The 20,549-nt window shown below is 40.3% G+C and overlaps 1 protein-coding gene across 1 annotated transcript in view; it reads left to right on the top strand.

Moving 5' to 3' along the window:
• The window catches only part of PTPRT (protein tyrosine phosphatase receptor type T), a gene marked incomplete at its 5' end in the record, with an annotated part of 444,059 nt that overhangs the window by 319,902 nt on the left and 103,608 nt on the right, over window positions 1–20,549 (top strand). The window contains 2 exons of the mRNA XM_082773668.1: window positions 10,498–10,699; window positions 13,720–13,822. Coding sequence (XP_082629794.1) covers window positions 10,498–10,699; window positions 13,720–13,822 — 305 coding nt within the window. The remainder of the gene's footprint in view (window positions 1–10,497; window positions 10,700–13,719; window positions 13,823–20,549) is intronic.

Genomic DNA, 20,549 nt, shown 5'->3' with positions numbered 1-20,549 from the left:
CAGGTGGATTTATTTGCTATTAGCTAGAATATTAAAACAAGGATTTTTACATTGGCTTCAGCGATAAGTTCTGTCCCTCTTATTTATGGCAGGTAGGCATTTGTGGAGGAGCCAGGCTGTCTTCTCTTCAGCTTTATGTGGCTGAATTTTAACGGATTGACTCGTAGCAGTTTAAGGAATCTTTGTAACTGGCCAACCTATGTTTTGGGGAATTATGTTAGACAGGAAGTGTGGAGGTAACAATTTAAAAAATAGAAAAATGGGCTTGGAAATTGCACAGCCTATTTCTAGCCTTCACTTACTGTGTACAACAGCTTATTCATCTTTCTGATGAGGAAAATCCAAAGCTGGGGAAGCTGGATGGCATGACTTAAGAGAGAGCTGTATAAACTGCAAAACTGTAATTGCATTACAGTCATTGTTATTAACAGACAATGCCAAAAAAAAAAAAAATTCTTACAATCCCTTTTAATGCATTCTGCCATTCTGGCATGCTATGGAAACTCATCTTAGAAAGCTAATAGTGTATGAAGAGTATGGCTAGGTACCGACAAGCAGGTTATTTGAGGAGTAGCAGAGCATGACAACCCTTACACCTTTTATTCACATGTATTTTGTGTTTGAGATGCCGGTGTTTTCAGTTCTGCTCTAAATCTGAAAATTGAAAGATCCAGGCAAAAAGAGAAGCATAAGACAATCAACATATAAAAATGAAGTTTGATTTACAGGTGCTTGTGTGAAAAAGGAATTACAGGGGTCCTGGTCAGAACTGACTTACAAGTGAGTTCTGATCATTGGTGCTGATTCCTTTTTTTTAGGGTCAATTTTTACTTTTTTTTTTTTTTTTTTTTTTGTACAAGTTTTCATAGGCTGATGTTTCTTACCCTAAGAAGGCGTCTTTGAGTTTGATTCACTTGTCCTTTCCTTATGAGCATGTAGTCATGTACTTACATTGCTTTAGCAGTACAGGAAGCCAAATGTATGCCTGAGTGGTTTGCTGAGCTCGGAACGTTTGGTTAGGCACTTCCAGTTTGTGTACTGTATAAAATACTGTCAGCTGATGAGATGTTCCTGGTATGTATTTAGGTGTATAATCAGGCTTCTTACATGTTTGTTTGTTATGAATATCGAGACATTTGCAAGACTTTCCTTATGGCCTGGTGTGGGTTGAAGCCATGGTCTGACCAGTCTGCGCTGCTCTGCCTGCAGAGTTGTGTTCTGACTGCTGCGGGGTTGGTGTTTTGTAGGAGCTGTGGAGCTCCTACAAAACAAAACAAAAGCTCCTATGGGGTTGGTGTTTTGTAGGAGCACGTTATTTGAGCTATCTGAACTGGCACCTTTTTCCCCTCTGCCTTCTTTGTGATAACCTGTTCGAGTCAGTTGATGGAAAAAGTGCCTGCTTTAGTTTGTTCTATTAAATGAATTGAGGTTTTACTGCTTCTTGTTCCTAACCCGTGAAACAAGAATGTCCTGCAGCATCGCTGGGTGGCCCACGAGTGTAGGGATCGTGGCCCTCTCGTGTTCCTTTCAGGGAAACAAGCACCCGTGCTACTACATGTGGAAAAGAAAGGGTTCCTTGTGTTCTTCATGTCTTTTCTCTTGCTTGGCCATGAAAGATGCTCACACCACAATGTGAGGCTGGAGTTGAGCTGGATAAAATGTTTGCATGCTTTGAACAAAAAGCACAGGGCTGAGGCCCCCACCTTTGACACTCTAAGCTTTGAACTTTAAATCAAATGTGTAGCCCACATCCAGAGCCCTGCTTGTTTATGATTTGCACTCTGCTTGATATCAGCCTTGGAAATGTAAGTGGCAAGGGTTATCAGGCAGCGAGGCTGTAAACAGGAGTGGGAGCGCGCGGCTTTTCGTGTCACTGGGAACCTAGAGCAGAATCTGTATCAGGAAGAATATTCTCTTTACAATTCCACAAAGTAATGATTGTTTTTCTACCTTTAGTTAGCAAAAGAAAATATCTTTAATTGTCTACTGAAACTGCAGTATTGCCAAGATTTAAGTATACAATTAGTTACAGAAGGTAAGAGATTTGTGGAAAAATCAGTATGTCAAAAGTTTGGGTTCTGTCCCATGCACCTGTAACTGCTCTTTGCTGGTGGGTTAAGCTGACAGTGGATAGTGACATTGTTTTGCAATTTGCTCCCTGTATTGCATCAGCTTCTTCAAATGCTTGGTTGTTGGCCGTGCTGTGGTGTTGTGCCATGGCGGGGTGCTTCTCAGGATGCCCCTGAGAAAGAGACTGCGGAGAAGCAAAGAGCTGATTTTCAGCCTTAACTAAATTTCAGGCTGGGTGAAAGTGTTAGACTGGCAGGTTTGAATTTGGCAATATTAATGATTCTGTGATTATTTCATTCAGCTTAAGCTTTGATCCTATAAGATGTCGCTGAAGAGGACAGGGCAATTAAATCATCGTAGCTTGGTCTGGCACGCAGTGGGTAGGGAGAAGCCAGATCCAGCTCAGTGGTGCTGACCTGTGTAAGGGAAGTGTATAATTTTAGGAGCATCTTGCTACCCCTCTTGGTGTCAGGTACAGCTAGAAGGCAGGAGGAGAAGCTGCGTTTGGGACTGGCTATTTCTTGCTTGTTTGTGTTGAAATGTGAAGCTGTTTTTGGTACTAGCTATCTTATGAGTACTGCACACTCAGGTTCAAGAAGGCATACTTCAGGAACTTGGGTTATCTGTGGGGGAGTAATCCAGGTGTAGCATGAACTGAGGAAGAACCTTGAAACATTTCTGGTCTTTCTGAGGTCAGTGATCCCTGAAATGGTAGTAAGCGAGATGCTCAGTAAAACAACTTCACCTGGTGCCCCCTCCGGCCACGCTGAACTTGAAGAGGATGTTTCCAGGAGACACCATGAACTCGAGCTGGTTTCCTTCTGCAATAGAATAAAGTCATTTGCACAGCTAACTTGTAACGCACATGACTTCTTAACACCTGGCTTGGGGAACACTGCTTCCCTCAGGCAGTGGCTTGGGAAATGAAGGAAATGTTTTGATAACTTCGAGTTCAAGGATATTTCTGTCAGACTTTACTGCGTCAGTTTATTTGTGTTTATTTTTGGGAAACAGGGGAAAAATGAAGTTTGCTTGCAGGCTTTATTAGAGCATGGAGTGGAATATGTAAAGCAAGATTAAAAACTAAATTGCCTATTGTTTCCCAAGGTGCTTTCAATCATGGAGCTTTTCAGTTGTTCCCCCTCCCCTCCATCTGCAACACCAAGGCCGGTGACGCACAGCCAACTTTGTGTGTTGATATCCTACTCCCTTATCTCTGCACCCTTATGGCTTGCATAAAGATTTCTAGCCCCAGAAAATCTCACTTTGCCCGTGACAAACTTCCTTCTCATCTGCTTGTGAAGTTTTGTGCCAGCGCTGTTCTGAAACTGATACGAGTGGCATGGAAAGGTGCTGGGGGGGTTGCTCTGTGTGCAACCAGGTGAGATTTAAACACCACTAAGTCAAACCTACACCACAAACTCTGCATAGTTGTCTTCTGGTTAAATAGATGCAATTCTAACACAAGGAAGGGTTATGCACCTGGAAGTAGCAACATTTCTCTAGCTAAACAGTTTTCAAAAGAGGGGCACCTTTAGAAAAGGTCAGCTGTGGCTGATCTGCAATTTTTACTTTTCTGGGATGCCAGCAGCTTTACTTTCTTATTTCAGTGGTTTTGCTCTCGGCCTTTTCCATCAGCTAAAACAGGACTGCCAGGGCTGGGGGGTGCTGGCAGCATCCAATTTCTGGAGGGTAGGGGGGGTGAGCCCCAGTGTGGGATGCAGCTCCCAGCTCATGGGCTGTTTGGCCAGACAGCAAATGGGATAAGAACCAATGAATTAAAACGTCCCCACAAGACAGGAGTTCAAAACCCATCAGTAATTCGGGAAAAAAGTGTAAGACACAAGTCAGGGTGTCCCTGCAGACCCAGAGCTTGGATGGGATATGCATATGGCAGTTTGGTGACATCCCAAGCTCTGGCTCCCCTCTTGTCCATAGCAAGGAATGGTTTCAATCTTGGAACATTACTAAATGGAATTTAAAAAAAGGAAAAAAAAAATGGGGAAAAAAAAATGCTACTCTGCTAGCTGTCAGCTCTAAAGTACCCTAAAGTACCCCCTGAAGTTAGGGATTTTGTGTTGTACAAGGGAGAATGGAGAGGCAGAATGGGCTGTTTTATAGAGACAGGGATATGAAACGTCAATGGGAACAGTGGGGATAATGTAATGGATTTATAGGTTTCAGATGCCTTCCCCAAACTGCTATGCAGGCTGTCACTAAAATGGAAAATAGATATGAAGTCGCATAATGTATCTACAAAGTAGTGTTTGATTTAACAGCCATACTTAGCATTTGCATTCCAACAGGCTGCAATTGCTGAAGTCAAGAGGGGAAGCTCAAGGTTCTGATGTTTGATGGTGAAGATGGTTGTAGAGACCGACTTTTGCTCACCACGGTTGATTAATTCTATATGACAAAAGATGTAAGACAAAGTGCTGTGGATAGTGGTATCAATTGCAGAGGAAAGAAACATCTGAGCACATTTTTTTGCCTTGACTGGCAAGCTCTCAATCCGGAAACATTAGTCTGCTGCCCTCAGTTTTAAGGTTATGCACACATGAAATCCTGACAACTCAGTTATTCATCAGCGTGAAAGCTTACTTGAATGTACCAAATGTACAGGAAGACTAAATGGATACATCAACCGTGATTTGAGCAGAATATTTTCTTCTTTATTTATTTGAGTATTGAAGAGCATCTGAGCAGCCACCCAGGATTCCCAAGGGATTTTAGAGCACTGCAGAGGAGAGCAAGAAGGACTGTTAGAGCAAAGTGATGATTACTTTATCACGGTTCTTCATTGTATTAAACTGAGGTCCTCAAGATTATGCCATAATACATCCTTCCAAAGGAATGTCTAAACCTGAAGGGTTATTGATCACATCCCTTGATGGTCTGTTTCACTGTTTAATTACCACATTCTTAATAATATATAAACCCTTTTTTCGACAGGGATTTTTTTTAGCACCCCATTTTCAGCTATGCTTACTGTTATTAGTGTTTTTATACGATATGCCTGATGAACCCATATAGTAATACATTCACTATTACAACATCCTTTTGCTTGTGTGGACACGCAGTTGCCTGTACATCTGAGATGCATGGGAAGATAAAGCAAGTTAAGGATATATATTTTTTGTTACTCTCTTTTATTACATGCTTTCTTCTGAAGAAAGAATTGCAGTGGAAAATGGCCTTGTGCTTCCTATTTTAGTTAATACCTCTGCTATGGTCTTTCCATCCACAATGCGAGTTTTAGAAGTCTTGTATTGTGATAGAAGTTTTACACTTATAGATGATGACAGTTGGTAAAGTGTTCACATTTCCCTAGAAAATTGTGTTAAATTAGGCTCTGTGAAGGAGGGGAGAGCTGTGCTTCTGCTCAGTATTATAACTTCATCATTGTGGTTGTTAATGTAGCATTTGGACAGTGATTTAAGTGGTTAATATTCTGAATTTTTAAAATGTATATAAAACAGAGGGGAGGATGGAGTAAGAGGGGGTACTTCTGGTTAGTGGGGACTGAGTGCACTGGCGTATGTTGGATGTCTGCTTAAATAACAAGGAGTGAACTCACTGATCATCCCATTTCCGATGCTGATCTGTTCTTGTTATACTTTCCACAGTCTATCACAGCATATGTATGTCACTGAACACTTAGAAATTAAATATACAAACCCCTTTTTGGTAATTTCCACTAGGCTTGAACTTGTACTGTTGACCTGTTTTATGTTTTACTCATGAAGATTTAGACTTGCGTCGCCAAATTTTGCACAGTTTGGGTGAACGCTGGACTGACCTGGGACTGGGTGAATGCATGGCTCAGGGTTTCATCCCTCCCCGTTCGTGGCAACTTGTGTTATTCATCTTCCTGAGTGTCTGTGCCATCTGACTTCTGGTTTCCTGATTACTTAAAATGTACTGCTCCCGTTGCTTCAACTTAAGAAACATTTTATTAGCTCAGTTGCTTGCAAATAGGGAAGATTTAGGATTTATTTGTCTATACTTATTGGTCTCACTTTGCTTTAGCCAAGACTGGTGCTTGCTGGGATTAGAACTGTAGCAGTTTGACCACTAAAACTTTTCCACGAGGCCATCAAGTTGCCCTGGAGCCAAAATGTAAATTCTAAGTAACGTATGCAAACTCAGGACAACCCTTCCAGTTTGCAGAGGGGAGAGAGGACTTACAGATGATGACAGCTGTCTGCTGTGCAGGAGATAACCAGGGAGCTGGTTAAAAAAACATAGAGTTTCAGTCTTGTGAGAAATTTCCTCATCTTTGTATTTGCATTTATTCTGCATCAGTACCAAAACAAATATTTTCAATATTTTCAATCAAAGTGAAATTCTTATTTTTGAGCCTCTTCTTGTTTGTTTTCTGTCTAGGTTTTTAAATGTTTAAATTAATTTTATTGTCTCCTTTTTTTTCAGAATACAGAAGTATTATATGACATGGCTTATCTTTAAAATAGATTATTTTAAAATAATTTAGAACAGCTGCTTTCTAGTGATTGAGTCATCTCATTTTCTTAGATTAGAATCTCTTGTTTATTTTGTAATGAAATGGTTTGACACTAGGAACAAGAAATGAAGATAAATACTTGGCATACCAACTAGAAGAGCAGGTGCTTTTTTCAGCATCCTTCTTATTCTAAGGAAGTGCCATATTTCTTCTCCAGACATGTTTCAGTGCTTTTCTAAATGACTTCGGAGTTGGAAATTTCCATAGTTCTATATTGAAAAATGTTCTGTATATGATTCCCTGAAATTTCTCTAGCTTCAGAGCTGTTAGTTCAAGTCAGTTAAGGAGAAGAGTGGCGACCTTTGATGTCTTTGTCACACCTGGTCATAATCTGATCAGAGTGTATGGATTGATTCACAGCTGTGTTTTGTCATCCTTACTAAATAGTCGTGGTGCAAGACCTGACAAGAAGTTCAGACACAGAAAGGAAGTACAGCTTGTTCTTTTTCCTTCCAATGGTAAAACCTTAGGGAAGCATGGGGGTGAGAAGATGCTTTGCCTTAAGTTAGATCAGCCAGCTGAGGTACATCAAGGCCTTAAGAAAAGGAGTGGTGCTGAGTATGCAAAAATAATCAAAACAACCAAGCAAACAACCTCCTCCCCACCCCACCCCGATTTAAATATTCATATAAACTGATGTATGTGATGTGTTACAGCATCTTTTCTGTCTGTAAGGAGCAATCTGCTGACAGACACGTGCATGCAGACAAATACTGTAGCATATTTCACATATTTTAGTGAGGAAATACCAAGACTTCTGTACCTAGAGATTGCCCTGGCTATGAGAAATGTTGCAGAGCTGGATGGAGAGCCTGGATCTTGAACAGCACGGATGGGTGCCAGGCCAGCCAGGGCTCGAGGAGCTGGTGCTGGCAGGCCCCGAGGGAGCTGGAGCTGCCAGCTGTACTGGGAGGGCTGGGAAGGGCTGGGCTGAGCAGCTACCTTACTTGGGAAGGAAAAATGATTCTCTTGTATCTGAGCTGGAAGAGAATTGACCTCCTTTTCCAAATAGTGCTCTCTTTGTTGGGCTTCTTCGCATTTCACCTATGGTTTTGGTGCTCATCCACCAGCACTCAGCAGCTACAGGAGGCCGTAGAATCCCTCAGCTGCAAAAACGTTGGTTAGAGGAGTGTAACAGCTCTCAGATGGCAAGGTGGAGGTTCAGGGAACGTCAGCTTGATGTGGCCATGAAAGAAGTGAGCAGCAGCAGTGGGACCACAGCCCACAGCTCAGGCCCATCCGGCAGCAGCTGCAGATCCCGTCCTCACCTCTTCAGTCGTGCAGGGCTTTTCCCGAAAGCAGGGAAGTGTTTGAGACTAACTCTGCCAAGAGCAATGAGCAGGTACCTAGCTGTATCTGCTGACACAGTCGTGTGTAACAGTCTCTTAAATATTTCTGCTTGTGGGCTGAATGAAACAGGACCCACATAAACACCCACAGGTTTGTACTACGGCTTTCCTGCTCTCTCTGTTTCTGTATTAAAATGGTAAGTTTTGGGGACAAGGTTTGCTTTCTCTCAATGTTAGCATGTCACCTGGTTTAATGGGGTCATATCCACTTAAATAGTGTCTGCTACAGTAACAGATTCACAGTTTGGATATGCCTTGAATGGGCCTTTACTGCAGTTTAAAAAAAAAAAAAAAGTTTGTGGAAATATGTCTGATCTGAGTGAGCAGTCTTTCTGAAAACTCACCCAAACTTTAATGTGAAGTCTTGGGCATGTTCTCTCTCAAGTATTGTTTTCTCCTACCCAGCTTTTCATGAGTTGAACTTAGGCTCTTTTAAAGTCCCTTGTGCTCATTTTCTATGCTACAGTGAGCAGCAAAAAATGATTTTATTTATTTATTTATTACGTCAGTGACTTTCCTGGTTGTTGTTTCTGTTCTCTCCAAAACATTTCTATCTGTTTGCTTTTGTGCATGTATACGTATTAATGAAGAAAAGTGGTTCATTTTGTAGTAATTTTTGAACTGGCATAGGTAGGGGTGAGTACTGTTATTTATACATGAATCAAGGACAATTTCGTCTTCCACTTAAATTTGTAGCCTTCTGTATAATGTGTTCAAAACCAAATAGCACTAATTTTGCATAGACAACTAACAGCATATCACGTGAACATGATTTTTGGTGTTGTAGTGGTAGGAGGCTCCCTTTCTTTTTCCCAGATTTTTAATTTGCTCATTCTCCTCTGGAAGTTTTCACAATTTAGATTTCTCTCTCACTTGATTCTCAACAAGAGCATGTAGATGGCATTGGTTCTTTCCTACAGAACTTAATAAATACATTTTTTCTTTCTGGAATTTGCAATGGCATTGACTGGGTCATGTCTCTTAATTTATGAGCTTTGACCCTCATTCAGATTCTGATGGTAGTTCACAGATTCTGTTGCCTTGAAGTGCCTTCATGCAGTAGGAATTGTCCAAATACTGTCTTATGTTGAGGCGCATTGCAGGGACCTCACCTAACCTGAGGACAAGGAGTGAAAGTAAAGATTTTTCCTCCCTGCAAATAGTTTTCTTACTTTAATGAACATTGTGCTAAGATCTGTTTCTTTTCAGGTTTTGGATAAGTAATAAAAATTCAAAGACAGGTTGTAAATCCTGGAAGAATTAGCAAATTTTCAATGAAATCAACTCTACAAGTTGCTTATTATAATTCCTTTTTTTTTTTTTTTTTTTTTTTTTTTTTTTTTTGTTATCCTGTTACTATTAAGGCCTCATCTTTTTAAACATTGTATATGTATTTTTCCTCAAATCACAACATTTTCCTCCTGTCATGAAACAAGCGACTTAAAAATTTTCAAAGACTCTTTCAGCAAAGCTGGGAATTAGATTCACATGGAGTCCTTCATAAAAAATTGAAGACTTTGTATATTAACATACATTGATTTATTCATAGTGTTTCATTACAAATAAGCGAGGATCCCATAATATCAGGAAAGGTTAGGAGAGCAGTGGTGCGCGTTATATTATATTGACAGCTCAGTTGAAATTGAGCTGCCTTTGGATTGAATTTGGAAGGTGGGGAAGGAATTGGCTGGTAAATAAGTCATGAGTTCTCCTTGCAAGTGTCTGTATATCAACAGGGTTGTCGTGGGTAAGCATAATGAAGCTCAAGCAGAATTTCAAAGGTGTGCGTTCAGCTTGGATCCCTCTAAAGATGTGTTAGTGTGTGTATTCCTGAGGAGCTCTCCAGGTCTGTAACCCCACCGCCTTGTTTTCTCAGGTGAACACCGGGCATGGTACCGTGTGTAAGCCTGCAAAGTGAGGCTAAAAGCGGGGAAGAAATTGAGCTAGTGAGACAATTCCTGACAGAGAAGATGAGGGCTTTTTTTTCTGAACACTTGATGATATATATATTTGATGTAAACCTATCATTTAATTTCAGCATTTCATTTTGGCATAATCTCTTTAGCATAGGAAAAGATTTCAAAAGACTGTTGTCAGTAAAAGGTTCCCGTAGTTTTCAGGTGGCTTTTGGGGAGAAAAACTGCTTGATAGAAAGTGTATCTAAGTTTGCACCAGAAGTTTTCCTGGGCGGTGGGGGATCATGTGGGAAAATCGCATGAAAATTGTGTAGGTCGTGCTGTGCACACTGCTTCAGCTGCACAAGTTCTGAATTTCAGAACAAAAAGCAATTCTTTGTGTCTTTTGTTGTAAATCAGCACATGCTGAGGTTTTAGCAGAGAGAAGAAATTAGTTTCTTCCTAAGTAAAGCCTTGGAAAAATTGTCATGTTTGCTTGCCAGTATCCAAACACAGGATTGTTCACTGAGGATACGGAAATAATATCTGCCCTTTTATTTTCAATCTTGAATTTCAAGAAGGAGCAAAGCAGGGGAAAGCAGAGAAAGGCCAGGTACAGAAGGCCCCTTATCACCTTACTTTCCTTGTTCTTTATTTGCAGATTACATACAAGGCCGTTGGGTCTCTGGATCCCAGTGCTGACCTGTCCAGCCAAAGAGGGAAAGTCTTCAAGCTAAGGAATGAAACACATCACCTCTTTGTAGGATTATACCCAGGGACTACGTATTCATTCACCATCAAAGCCAGCACAGTCAAGGGCTTTGGGCCACCCATCACAACACGGATTGCAACTAAAATTTCAGGTACTGCTTTGGAGAAAACCACAAAAATAAACAAACAAACAAAAATTTTGTAGGGCTTTGTGCTTTAGACCCACAGCTGATGCATAAAACAATAAAAAGGCTTTTGGCTTAGTGTCTCCTCCGCAAGTTTCATAAGGCAAATTTCTCAAGGGGCCGCGATCTGTATGTGTTTGTATTTGTGTTTGTCCAGATTACAAATGCAGTGGTTAATTTGTGGATGTGTTAGGAGAATTGGAAGTGAGTACCTTGATTAGTTCTTCAGATGAACTGCTGCTACAACAGACTATTAGAATTATATGCTTAGTTAGAGAAGCTCCTTCAAAAATGTGACTTTTATCTTAATGCACCGAAAAGAGATGTAATAAAGTAATTGAATGAATAGTGGTAGGAGATTAAAATAAAGAAGGTAGAGTGTTTTTATGTGGGTTTTGTTTGTTTTCTTTTCTGAGTGAGAACAGAGGGAAGGCTGGAGGTGGGTAAACAGGTACGTGAAAGGCACTGAAATCATGATGCACTGCAACGAGAAAGTTCCTGGGTGTCTAGGAAAAAAAACAAAAAAGAAAACTTGGTCTTGCTAACAAAAGTAAAAATGGATAAGGGGATGGTAGAGAGGACACTGGACAAACATATGTAGACTATAATTTTAAATTTTAACTTTTATCTGTTTTCTCAGTGAAGCCAAAGCAAATGTTTGGGATATTCAGGACACTTGTAATGCTGAAATATGCATTTTATTATTCAGAGAGTACTCAAATCTTGTTAGGAGCCTGCATGATTATTAACTGTATGCACACTGAGCTCAGTTTATTGTCTCTTTTTTTCTGTCCTCTAAACATCTGGTTCACAATAGGTAGGCACAGACTCCATGCAGGCACTAGTGTAGTCTTTGACATGAGATTTTCTCATGGTGGGCCCTATACGTGGAATTTTGAAGTTTCTATTAAACTTAAGAAGCAGTCGGAAAGGAAGTAAGGAGAAAAATGATTTTTTCATTGACTTATTTTCACTTATGAGAATGGTCTTTTAAGGCTTTCTGAAAATAGATCATTTTTAAATGAAAATCCATCTATATTCTAGGAGTGTATATGTTTATATGGGGGGACGTTTGTTTATTTCTTAATCACACCTAAATGCCAGAATTACAGAGGACTTCTCTTTGGGCAGGACTGGAATCTTAACAAAATCAGCATTAAATTGTTGAGCAGTGCTTGCTCTTTCCAAAAAGTCACTGCCAAGTGGCATTTCATTGAGGTGCTACACAACTCTTCTGTGTTGGGTACACAAGAATACTAGGTTGTATTGCAGTGTTATACGACTAATATGGAGTGATTGCTGAATTACACCTGAGAGCATTAGTTAGTCCTGCTGAGGCCTATGTTTCTTCCACTTACTTCTCAACTATATGGTGTCTGGCAGTAAAACTGTAAATTCGCTTCAGCAGGTGTGGTGTTTTGGGTAGAAGATAACTAAACAGGTCTCACGCACAGCCAGAAGAAACCATCCGAGCTAGCTAACATCAGAAGCAATTTAGTCGCAGCAGTGCAGCGCTGCAGCTAGGCTAAGAATATCTGCTGCTTCTGTTTAAAGTAGGATTGTGGAACCTGCAAAGGTAGAGCCCAGCCTGTTTCTGGTGTCTAAAATGGCCCTGCAACCTGTTGGTGGCACTGCGATTGTTGTGGCAAAATCCCTTCTGCTCTGAGCAGGTGCTGAATGAGTACCACTGTACGTATGGTGGTACCTGGTATAGAAGACTGCTGGTGGCAGGCAACATTTTTAAATGACTCTTCTTGATGCAGAAATTTTTTTTTTTTTCAGAGAAATCCTTGCTAAGGGATTGGCATTCATTCTGAACTCATTGCTAGCTTATTGATAGGGAAGTCAGTTGCTGAGCTGATAATAGCAAACACCATTCTTGACAGTTTTCAGGCATTTAGATAGAAATCCTGATTGTAAACAGGATTACAGTGAAAATCTCTGTGAGAGGATTAACTATGGGACCCCCGCAATGCAGCTTGCCCTTGAGAACCACAGCTGAACTGAGTGGACTATTCTCTTTGTGTAAATTCTTCTATTTGCTTTATATTTAAGTGTATTTCAGCAAAACCTGCATCTTTGGAATAAACATGATGCTGCTCTGATCTCATGATCTCTTCAGTTCTTCCACAGTAAAAATCACATCTGCTATTGGGGAAGGAAGAAGTAATAGAATAAGTAAAACGTGTTTCCTAAGGAAACCTATCCTACCTTCAAGAAATGACCGTAGTAGAAGATGATAAAGCAGAAGGAGGAGCTAGACTTTGGCTAAGTGTGACCATTCAGTGGTTTTCTGTTTTGTCATGAGGAACACTCGGTGAGGCGATGGATGCCACGGCTGGTTGCTGTCCGAGTGTACCACTGGAAGCAGTGCAGCCACCTCTTGCTTTCAGTGTTCAACAACACTGAAGCACTGGGGTTAAATATTGTGGATTTGAGTGCTAAAACAAACTGGGTAATTCGATGTTCCTCTCCTTTGATGCTTTCCTGCTTCATAACGTACCCTCAGCTAATCAAGGAGACACAGCTCAAGCCTATGTATTAAAAACTCTAAGCTGTGGGAAGTCTAACCATTGACATGAACAGTGGACAAAAGCCCGGCTCCTGGGGTGCCGCTCTCAGCTCTGCCACTGATCCATTGGTCCTAGGTGGTGTCTTCCAACTTCCACATGCTTTACTTTCTTCACCTTTAAACTTGAAGAGATGATCCCATCTCAAAGGATCGCTAAGTCTTAAAAATTCAGGAGAGGATTTTCAAAGCCAGCTTGAAGATTTAGGTGTCCGATTCCTGTTTAATTTTAATAGAAAATGAGTGTACAAATTTTTAAACAGTTTTGACAATTCTGGTCATAACATTTAGAAAGTATTTTGATGTTTCATTTGAGAAATGTGAAACGGTCTCCAAGAAATGTTAATATTACGTTGCCATCACTACCAAAGGCAGTAACTGGCGTATAACTAACGCGTTGCTCTTTGTTCTGCCGCAGCGCCATCGATGCCAGAATACGACACCGACTCCCCCTTGAACGAGACTGACACCACCATCACCGTTATGCTGAAGCCTGCTCAGTCCCGGGGAGCCCCTGTCAGGTAGGTGTTGTGTCTTCCCTTTTCACAGTTCTCCCCTCTCCTTCCTCCCCAGGTTTCACTCACGCCTTTCATTCTCGTCTGGTAGTGTAGCCGCTGAAAGCAAGCGCTTACTAAAAGGCCAGCTCTGCTGTTGATTCAGCCTTTCACGGTCTCCTTTTATAAATGCCTCAATCTGCTTGCCTCCCGCTGGTAACCTCCAGGAAGGATTGCTGATGGCATGGCACGGGGTTATTACCCTTTCAGCATCACTTCAGATGCCTTTGCAATACTGGAGTTTCAGTACACGGAGCTGTGTGCTGTGGTGTGAATTTTGCATCGCCCTGCAAGGGTGGGAAGAGGCTTCAGGCCTCCATCTCCTGCCCTCATTCCTGCCATGGACAAGGCCTTTTTTGTAGCTCTGTAAGATGAATGACTGAAATATATTTGATGTTTGCAGATGCATTTTTTCTATTTACATCCAGCCAGACTCCTTATATGTCAATGCTGTAATCCAGCTGTTGCCACCAGGCTGGATGCAGTGAGCGAGTGCTTGAGACTGGAAAAATCTCACTGGTTTAGTGAGACTTTGCCAGTTGGAGGTGAGCACAGTTTCCATTTGCAGAGCACAGGATTTAGGGGGCAGGAAGCTGTACAGATGAAATTTGCGGAACAGAATGACCTTGTAGAAAACATTTCTGGTTAATCCTGAGTTAGATCCCATTCCTACCACTAAGATGTCCAATGGTGAAATGGGACGCTTCATTGCAGATCGCTCCCTGACTGTGGAAACATGACTTAGAGGCCTGTACTTCACTGCCATCTTTTGCCTTGGTAAATATATACATGCTGAAAAGTATGAGCACAGAACAAACCCCCCTTCCGAGCCAGCACTGCTGACTGCCTTACCTGTCTGGCAGAAATGCCATGCAGAGGTTCATCCTGCCATTCTCTTCAGCTGAGTGTATGAATTATAACCACTTAGAATAAAAATAGTTGCCTGCTTTACCTAGGAAGATCTGGGCTGCTTTGTAGAAGTATTCAGCAGCCATTACCTTCCTGTAGGCTTTTCAGGATTTACCTCAGGTTTACACAAGACATTTCTGAAATTTCTCCTCTGGATGATATTTTAAAAACACAGTCCCTTCTCTCAAAAATGACTTGGCTTTGCTAGGTTCTTTGTGCTTTTTAAAGGATGTCCCATGAAATGTTCAGGAGCAGATTAGTCACAAGTAAACCTATTTGATTTAATAATCCTATATCAATTAGTTGTCCAGCCTATGTCACAGCTTTCCTCCAAATTGCAGTGATACTTTAACGCAAAAAGTCTTTTTTTTTTTTTTTTTTTTTTTTTTTTTAACTTAGCACCACCTTTCTAGATTTTCTGAGGGATGGGCTGTAATGTTTCCCTTTTAATCTCTGGTACTCCATATGAGCGAATTTAGGAGCCTATTTTCTGAGTCCTTTAGGGATGTTGTTCTGCTGGAAAATAACAGTAAAATCACACCGCTCTGTTTTGTTTTATTTCTTTATATGGGGGAACATTCCTGTATCTCATTGTACCACCTGCTGTTGCTGTTTTGTTTTTTATTGAAAAGTCATGTGATTTTTCTCGAAGTCAATTTGCCATACTTTAACCTCAATCACTGAATAATGCCTTTTCTAGCAAATGTGTATACTATAAAGGACAAACAAAAATCTGTAAAGACTTTTATAATTTTTCAGTCTGGTTTCTTTAATTGTATTGTAGCCTATTGTACGCACATTTGCAGAGTGTAATATTTACATGCCATGTCTAAATGATAAGATTATTTCCCAAAATGAGCCCATTTCATTGACTTAGACATGTGTATAAAAAAACGAATGGAAGTGTGTGTGGCAGGGGGAGGAGGCCTGTGGAGATTTTAAACATTTTATTAGATCTGACAGCTTCATGATGTGTGAATACCTTTCACTGTATAAACAAATAGTTTGGTTTTAGTCTAACTTCAGCAATATTATTATAAGCAACCTTATATCATATTTTTCGTACCTCTTCCCTTTTCTTTCAGTTTGCTCTGCACACTCTCCAATTTGTGTAAATCCTCTTATAATATAATATCCAAAAGCAGGTAGCACTGCCTTGGGGGCTTCAACACCACCCAGCAGATTAGAAGAATGTTTTGTGAACTGTTTGTGACACTCTTAACACACAAGAATGAGGTGTTCCTCCCCCGGCCCTATGTTTGTTTTTCATATTCAAGCTTAGAGCCAATATATCCCCTTTGTTGTTGTTTGGTTAGTTGTTCTCTGTTTTATGTTTATTTATCCTTCACAAGTACAGTATTTTGTATTCACTTCCACTAAATATCTTCAAACTGATTTTCAAAATGCTTTTAAATTCTGATGCAAACCCGAAGGACTTCCAGACCCTCTTAGTCTGATGCCATCCTCCATTGAGTTACCCAGGGCCTTAGTGAAAATACAGGATCAGAGTCAAGACAAATGTCTGTAGGCAGTCCTGGTGCTAAGCATCGAGGCTGTGCAGTAGTAGGTGGAGGGGAGGCCGTGGGATGCAGTGTGCCAGTAGGATCTCTGTGCTCCTGGTCCCCCTTGTAGACATGGCTGTGCTTTCTTAGATCCTTCCTGGTTTGCACACTGACCACCCAGCCTGCCTGGGATGTTTCTGAAATACTACTTAAAATAGGCTGAAATAGATCTTCCTCACACTATCACATAAAACCTTGGATCTTCAGGTCTTTCACTGTGCAGGAAGAGGCAGGCCCCTCATCTCCTTGTCCCGATAGTTGTCCAGGCAGCCAGTTTCTGCTCTGCAGCTCTCCAGGTTTTTAATATAATCCTTCCAAACCGTGTAAATGAGAAAACCTCTGTACACAGTAATTATTTTTAATATTTCCTCTTAGATGCCAGGGAGGATGAGTTAGAGTATGCACAGGGATGCGATTGTGAGCTAGTATCTATACATAAGATAGTTCTGTGCCTTTGTCTCGTGTAATTTCATTCTGCTGTAGCCTGAACAGCATACAGATGGAGTGTGGTTTGCAAGATCATTTTTAGAGTAATATTGTAGAGTATTTCAAATAAGATTCATTGTACTTCCACTCATTTGAAATGCAGGTACACTGAATCCAAAGTCACTTTCAACATTAAGACATTTCTGATGTTTCCCAGTGCTCAGGATAAATAACTTAAATGAGGTTGTTTATAAAACTAATGATCATCAACTCAACATTGTTAACAATCTATAGATAACAATCAAGATGCTTTCATACGAACTAATAGGAATAATGTAAATTTAGATATTCTTTTATATGTTCTGTCCTATTGCCAAAAAAAAGTGAAGTATCAGCAAGCCATAAATATTCTCCCTTGTGGTCTAGGCACTTCATCCTTGCCTTTATTTTCCATGATATAAACTGCAGAGCTTGACTCCATATTGCCCTTTAAAAATAACTTTTAGGTGTTCTTATTATCAATCTAAAGCCCATGAATGGTGTTGTGATTGATTGCTGAAGACTGACATTCATCTATAATAGATTCAGAAGAGGAAAGAAGAATGCAAGTGTTCCCAATTCTTAGTCCTCGACTCTTTTCTGAAAAAACTCCAGTGAGATTTGGAGGATAATTCTGCCTCTGAATCTGTTATTGTCAGGAGGGCTGAGTCAGTCCTTCATAGATTATTCACATATGACATCTTTAGACCTCTATTTGAGAATTTATATCTCATTCACGGCTTGAAAATACTGCTGTGAAGGATTTTATCTACATGACAAGTCTACCGGGATGTTTGCTCTGTGTTGGATATTTGAAAGTCCATCTGGTTTATTAGCATACTGTTGGTTGTATCAATCTACCTATACTGTTATGGAGGAAATCAAATTTCCAGAGCATGTTTTAAGGATTTCAGAGTTTAAAAAAATGCTCACCTTAAGTGTGATTGCATTGTTGGCATGCTGCTCTGTGTATTGGTGCTGTAGGACACTGTAGAAGGATGTTAGAGAAGAGTATGCAATTATATCTTGGGGTTTCAGAATCTGAAGAACTTCTTTGCTGGAAAAAAGATGGATTTGATCTCTCTATCTTGCTGCAGTTGTCCAAGGTGTGTTGGTATAAAATCTGTGATTTTTCTTTTGCATGTCTGACAGCATGGAGGTACCTGATGGCCTTTTAGGCACCTGAACCTGAACTGGGCTAAAGAGGAATGTTTTTGGAACACTGGTGTTCAAACTTTGCACATAACCTCATGCATACGTACATGTGAGTGCATATATGTAGATGCTGTGTAAGGAGTTGGTGTAAGTGATTCTGGACAAATATATTCAGGTCAGAGTCATTTATGATGCATACGTGCAATGGTTGGATACACATAATCACTTTGGTGAGGATGGGTGTTTTATTGTGTTAATGTACATCTTAAAGGAAATAAGGAAATTACATAGGAGAAGGGGACTTTAAATATTTGGAGTATACTTAGAAGCACTGAATAAAGGTGAAACAAGTATTTTCATATCAACAGCCAGCTGGTAGGAGACATTAATTTATATTAACCAAGCTCCATGTTACTCTTGAGTATTACCTCGTTTTTGGTCTCCCAAGCATGAAATATAAGAAATGTTTTTGGTCTATGTGTTGCTAAATGGATCAAGAGAATACAGTTGTGTTGCTATTCAACACAGCGCTTAAGAACACACTTCTTAAGAAGTGTTTTTTTTTTTTTTCTGTTCTTCTGCTCAAGCTATTTTCCAAGCAAACAATTTCTGAGGTATATGTGTATTTATGTTATACCTACACATAATAACAAATGAAAACTTCCTGTGATGCAGGGCAGTGGCATTGCTTCCGTCCTATGTTGGAGAACTGAGGCTTTGGATAAAAGTTGTCTTCCATTTCAGTCTGCAACAAAGTAGAAATTTTGAATCTCTGAATTTATAGGTTGGAACTTTAATCTCCAGATAATTTTTTCTCATGGTTTCAGCCATCATCTCTTCAGACTGAGTTTCTCTTTCCTATATCCTTCCCACAGGCATCTTGATTTTGTTTTCAAAGCATATTAGTTCTTTCTATGGCTACAAAGGAGTGTTTGCAAGCCTAGTGACTGTGATTTTGTGGTGGAAGAGGAATGGGATCTACAAACAAAAAGCTATAAACTTATAAAATTTGCTGGGTTTTTGTTTGTTTTGCAGATCGGGGCTTTGGTGTTTACGTCTCAGTAGCTATGTAGAGAGCGATGCTTTTCAGCTTGTTGCTTTGCTGCTTCTTAGTGTTATTGCATGAGTTTGCCTCAGGCATTTATGTTGATAATTAATTCATTAATGCCAGGAAAGGGTGGCAATTTCTTGTTCTTAAAACTCCCACGCAGAATACCTTTTGCTTGAAAATAAAGACTGGAGTCAAGGATCAGCGAAACAATAAAAAAGGTTCTAATGTTGAAAGCTGTGGGGAGCATAACAAATTATCCTGCCCTTGGTAATTCTGAAAGTTCAGTTGCATTGATAGGCGTGTTATAAATACCTAGGAAATAAAAGTCCTGGCCTGCTTCTTCTAAACCCATATTCAAATGTATGCATCACATGGCTTGGTTGATTGAACGCAGGGCAAACAGTCATTGCATTAGATCTTTTAATTTTGTAGTATCTAATGAGGAATGAGATTATCAATCTAGGCTTCTGATATTATAAGACTAATTATCTGTATTAATTAACATCTCCCATAATATACCTCAGGGACATTGTTCTGAAATCATTCAAGCCCGGCTTCTCCTGCATAGCATTCTGTCTTTAATTTAGGCAATAGTTTGAAGGTAAATGAGCAGTTTTTTTCCTCTTAAAGGTAAACCAGGTCTGCTCTTTCATTAACAGCATGTGATTGTGAGAAAGAGAACGAGAATTTACGGGAAGGTTTAGGAATAATGGCAGCTGCATAGACGGGTGTGATTAACACCCCCAAAAGGGACAGAGAAGAGCTGCAGCGAGCATTTTCAGGCTTGATCTCATCCATGTGTCCTAACCTTGGTGAGCTGACCAGAGCACAGCAGGACTGTGCATACGCTTCCATTTCAGCTGGAGTTGTTGCATGGTGGGTTTAGATCTTGCAGGATGACTCCAGGGATACTTGGAGTTAGTCTGGGTCTTAAAAGTGCTTTGCCTACTGTATCAGGAGGGAAGCACGATGGAAATGTAGGGATATATCAGGAAACAAGGTGACAACCTGAAGTATCAGGGAGGAATGTTTTTTGTTGTTTTTGTTTGTTTGTTTTTGTATAGCATGGCATAATTGATTGAATTGATATTTCAAGAGTTTTTAGTTCCCCTGCAGAGTCAGGTGTTGGCCCTAAAAAGTGAAGATAAGTGGCGTTTTGGTCAATTGTCTCATCTGGTACAGGAAATGCATTTTCTTGCTGCAACATCTGAGTGTACTGTCCCTTAAAATGTCATAAAACTGCCTTTGCCCATTTATCAGCTCTAGGAACATGCCTGTTTTCTGAGCCTGGGTGACCTGCTGTGTCTGTCTAAACCATTCCGCTGAGAGTTTGGCAGTAGCTGGAAATGGGAGAGGAAAGACATAAAATTTACATATATTTTAATTATAATATTTTAACAATCAAATTACACAGAGACAATTTTTTTGTGTGTCAAGCAGCATTTTATTAGCTGCACGGTGAAGCTTCTGCTAACATTTTTCAGTGTTTTATGAAGGCCTGAGGATATTGAGAGTGGGGGGAGTGAGTGTTTTTGCATAAATCTTCTGTACT

Source organism: Aythya marila, assembly GCF_965140915.1.
Source record: "Aythya marila genome assembly, chromosome: 16".
In the NCBI taxonomy this organism is placed as follows: Eukaryota; Metazoa; Chordata; class Aves; order Anseriformes; family Anatidae; genus Aythya; species Aythya marila.
Note: the sequence above shows the minus strand (reverse complement) of the source record. Positions and strands in the feature narration are given on the sequence as shown.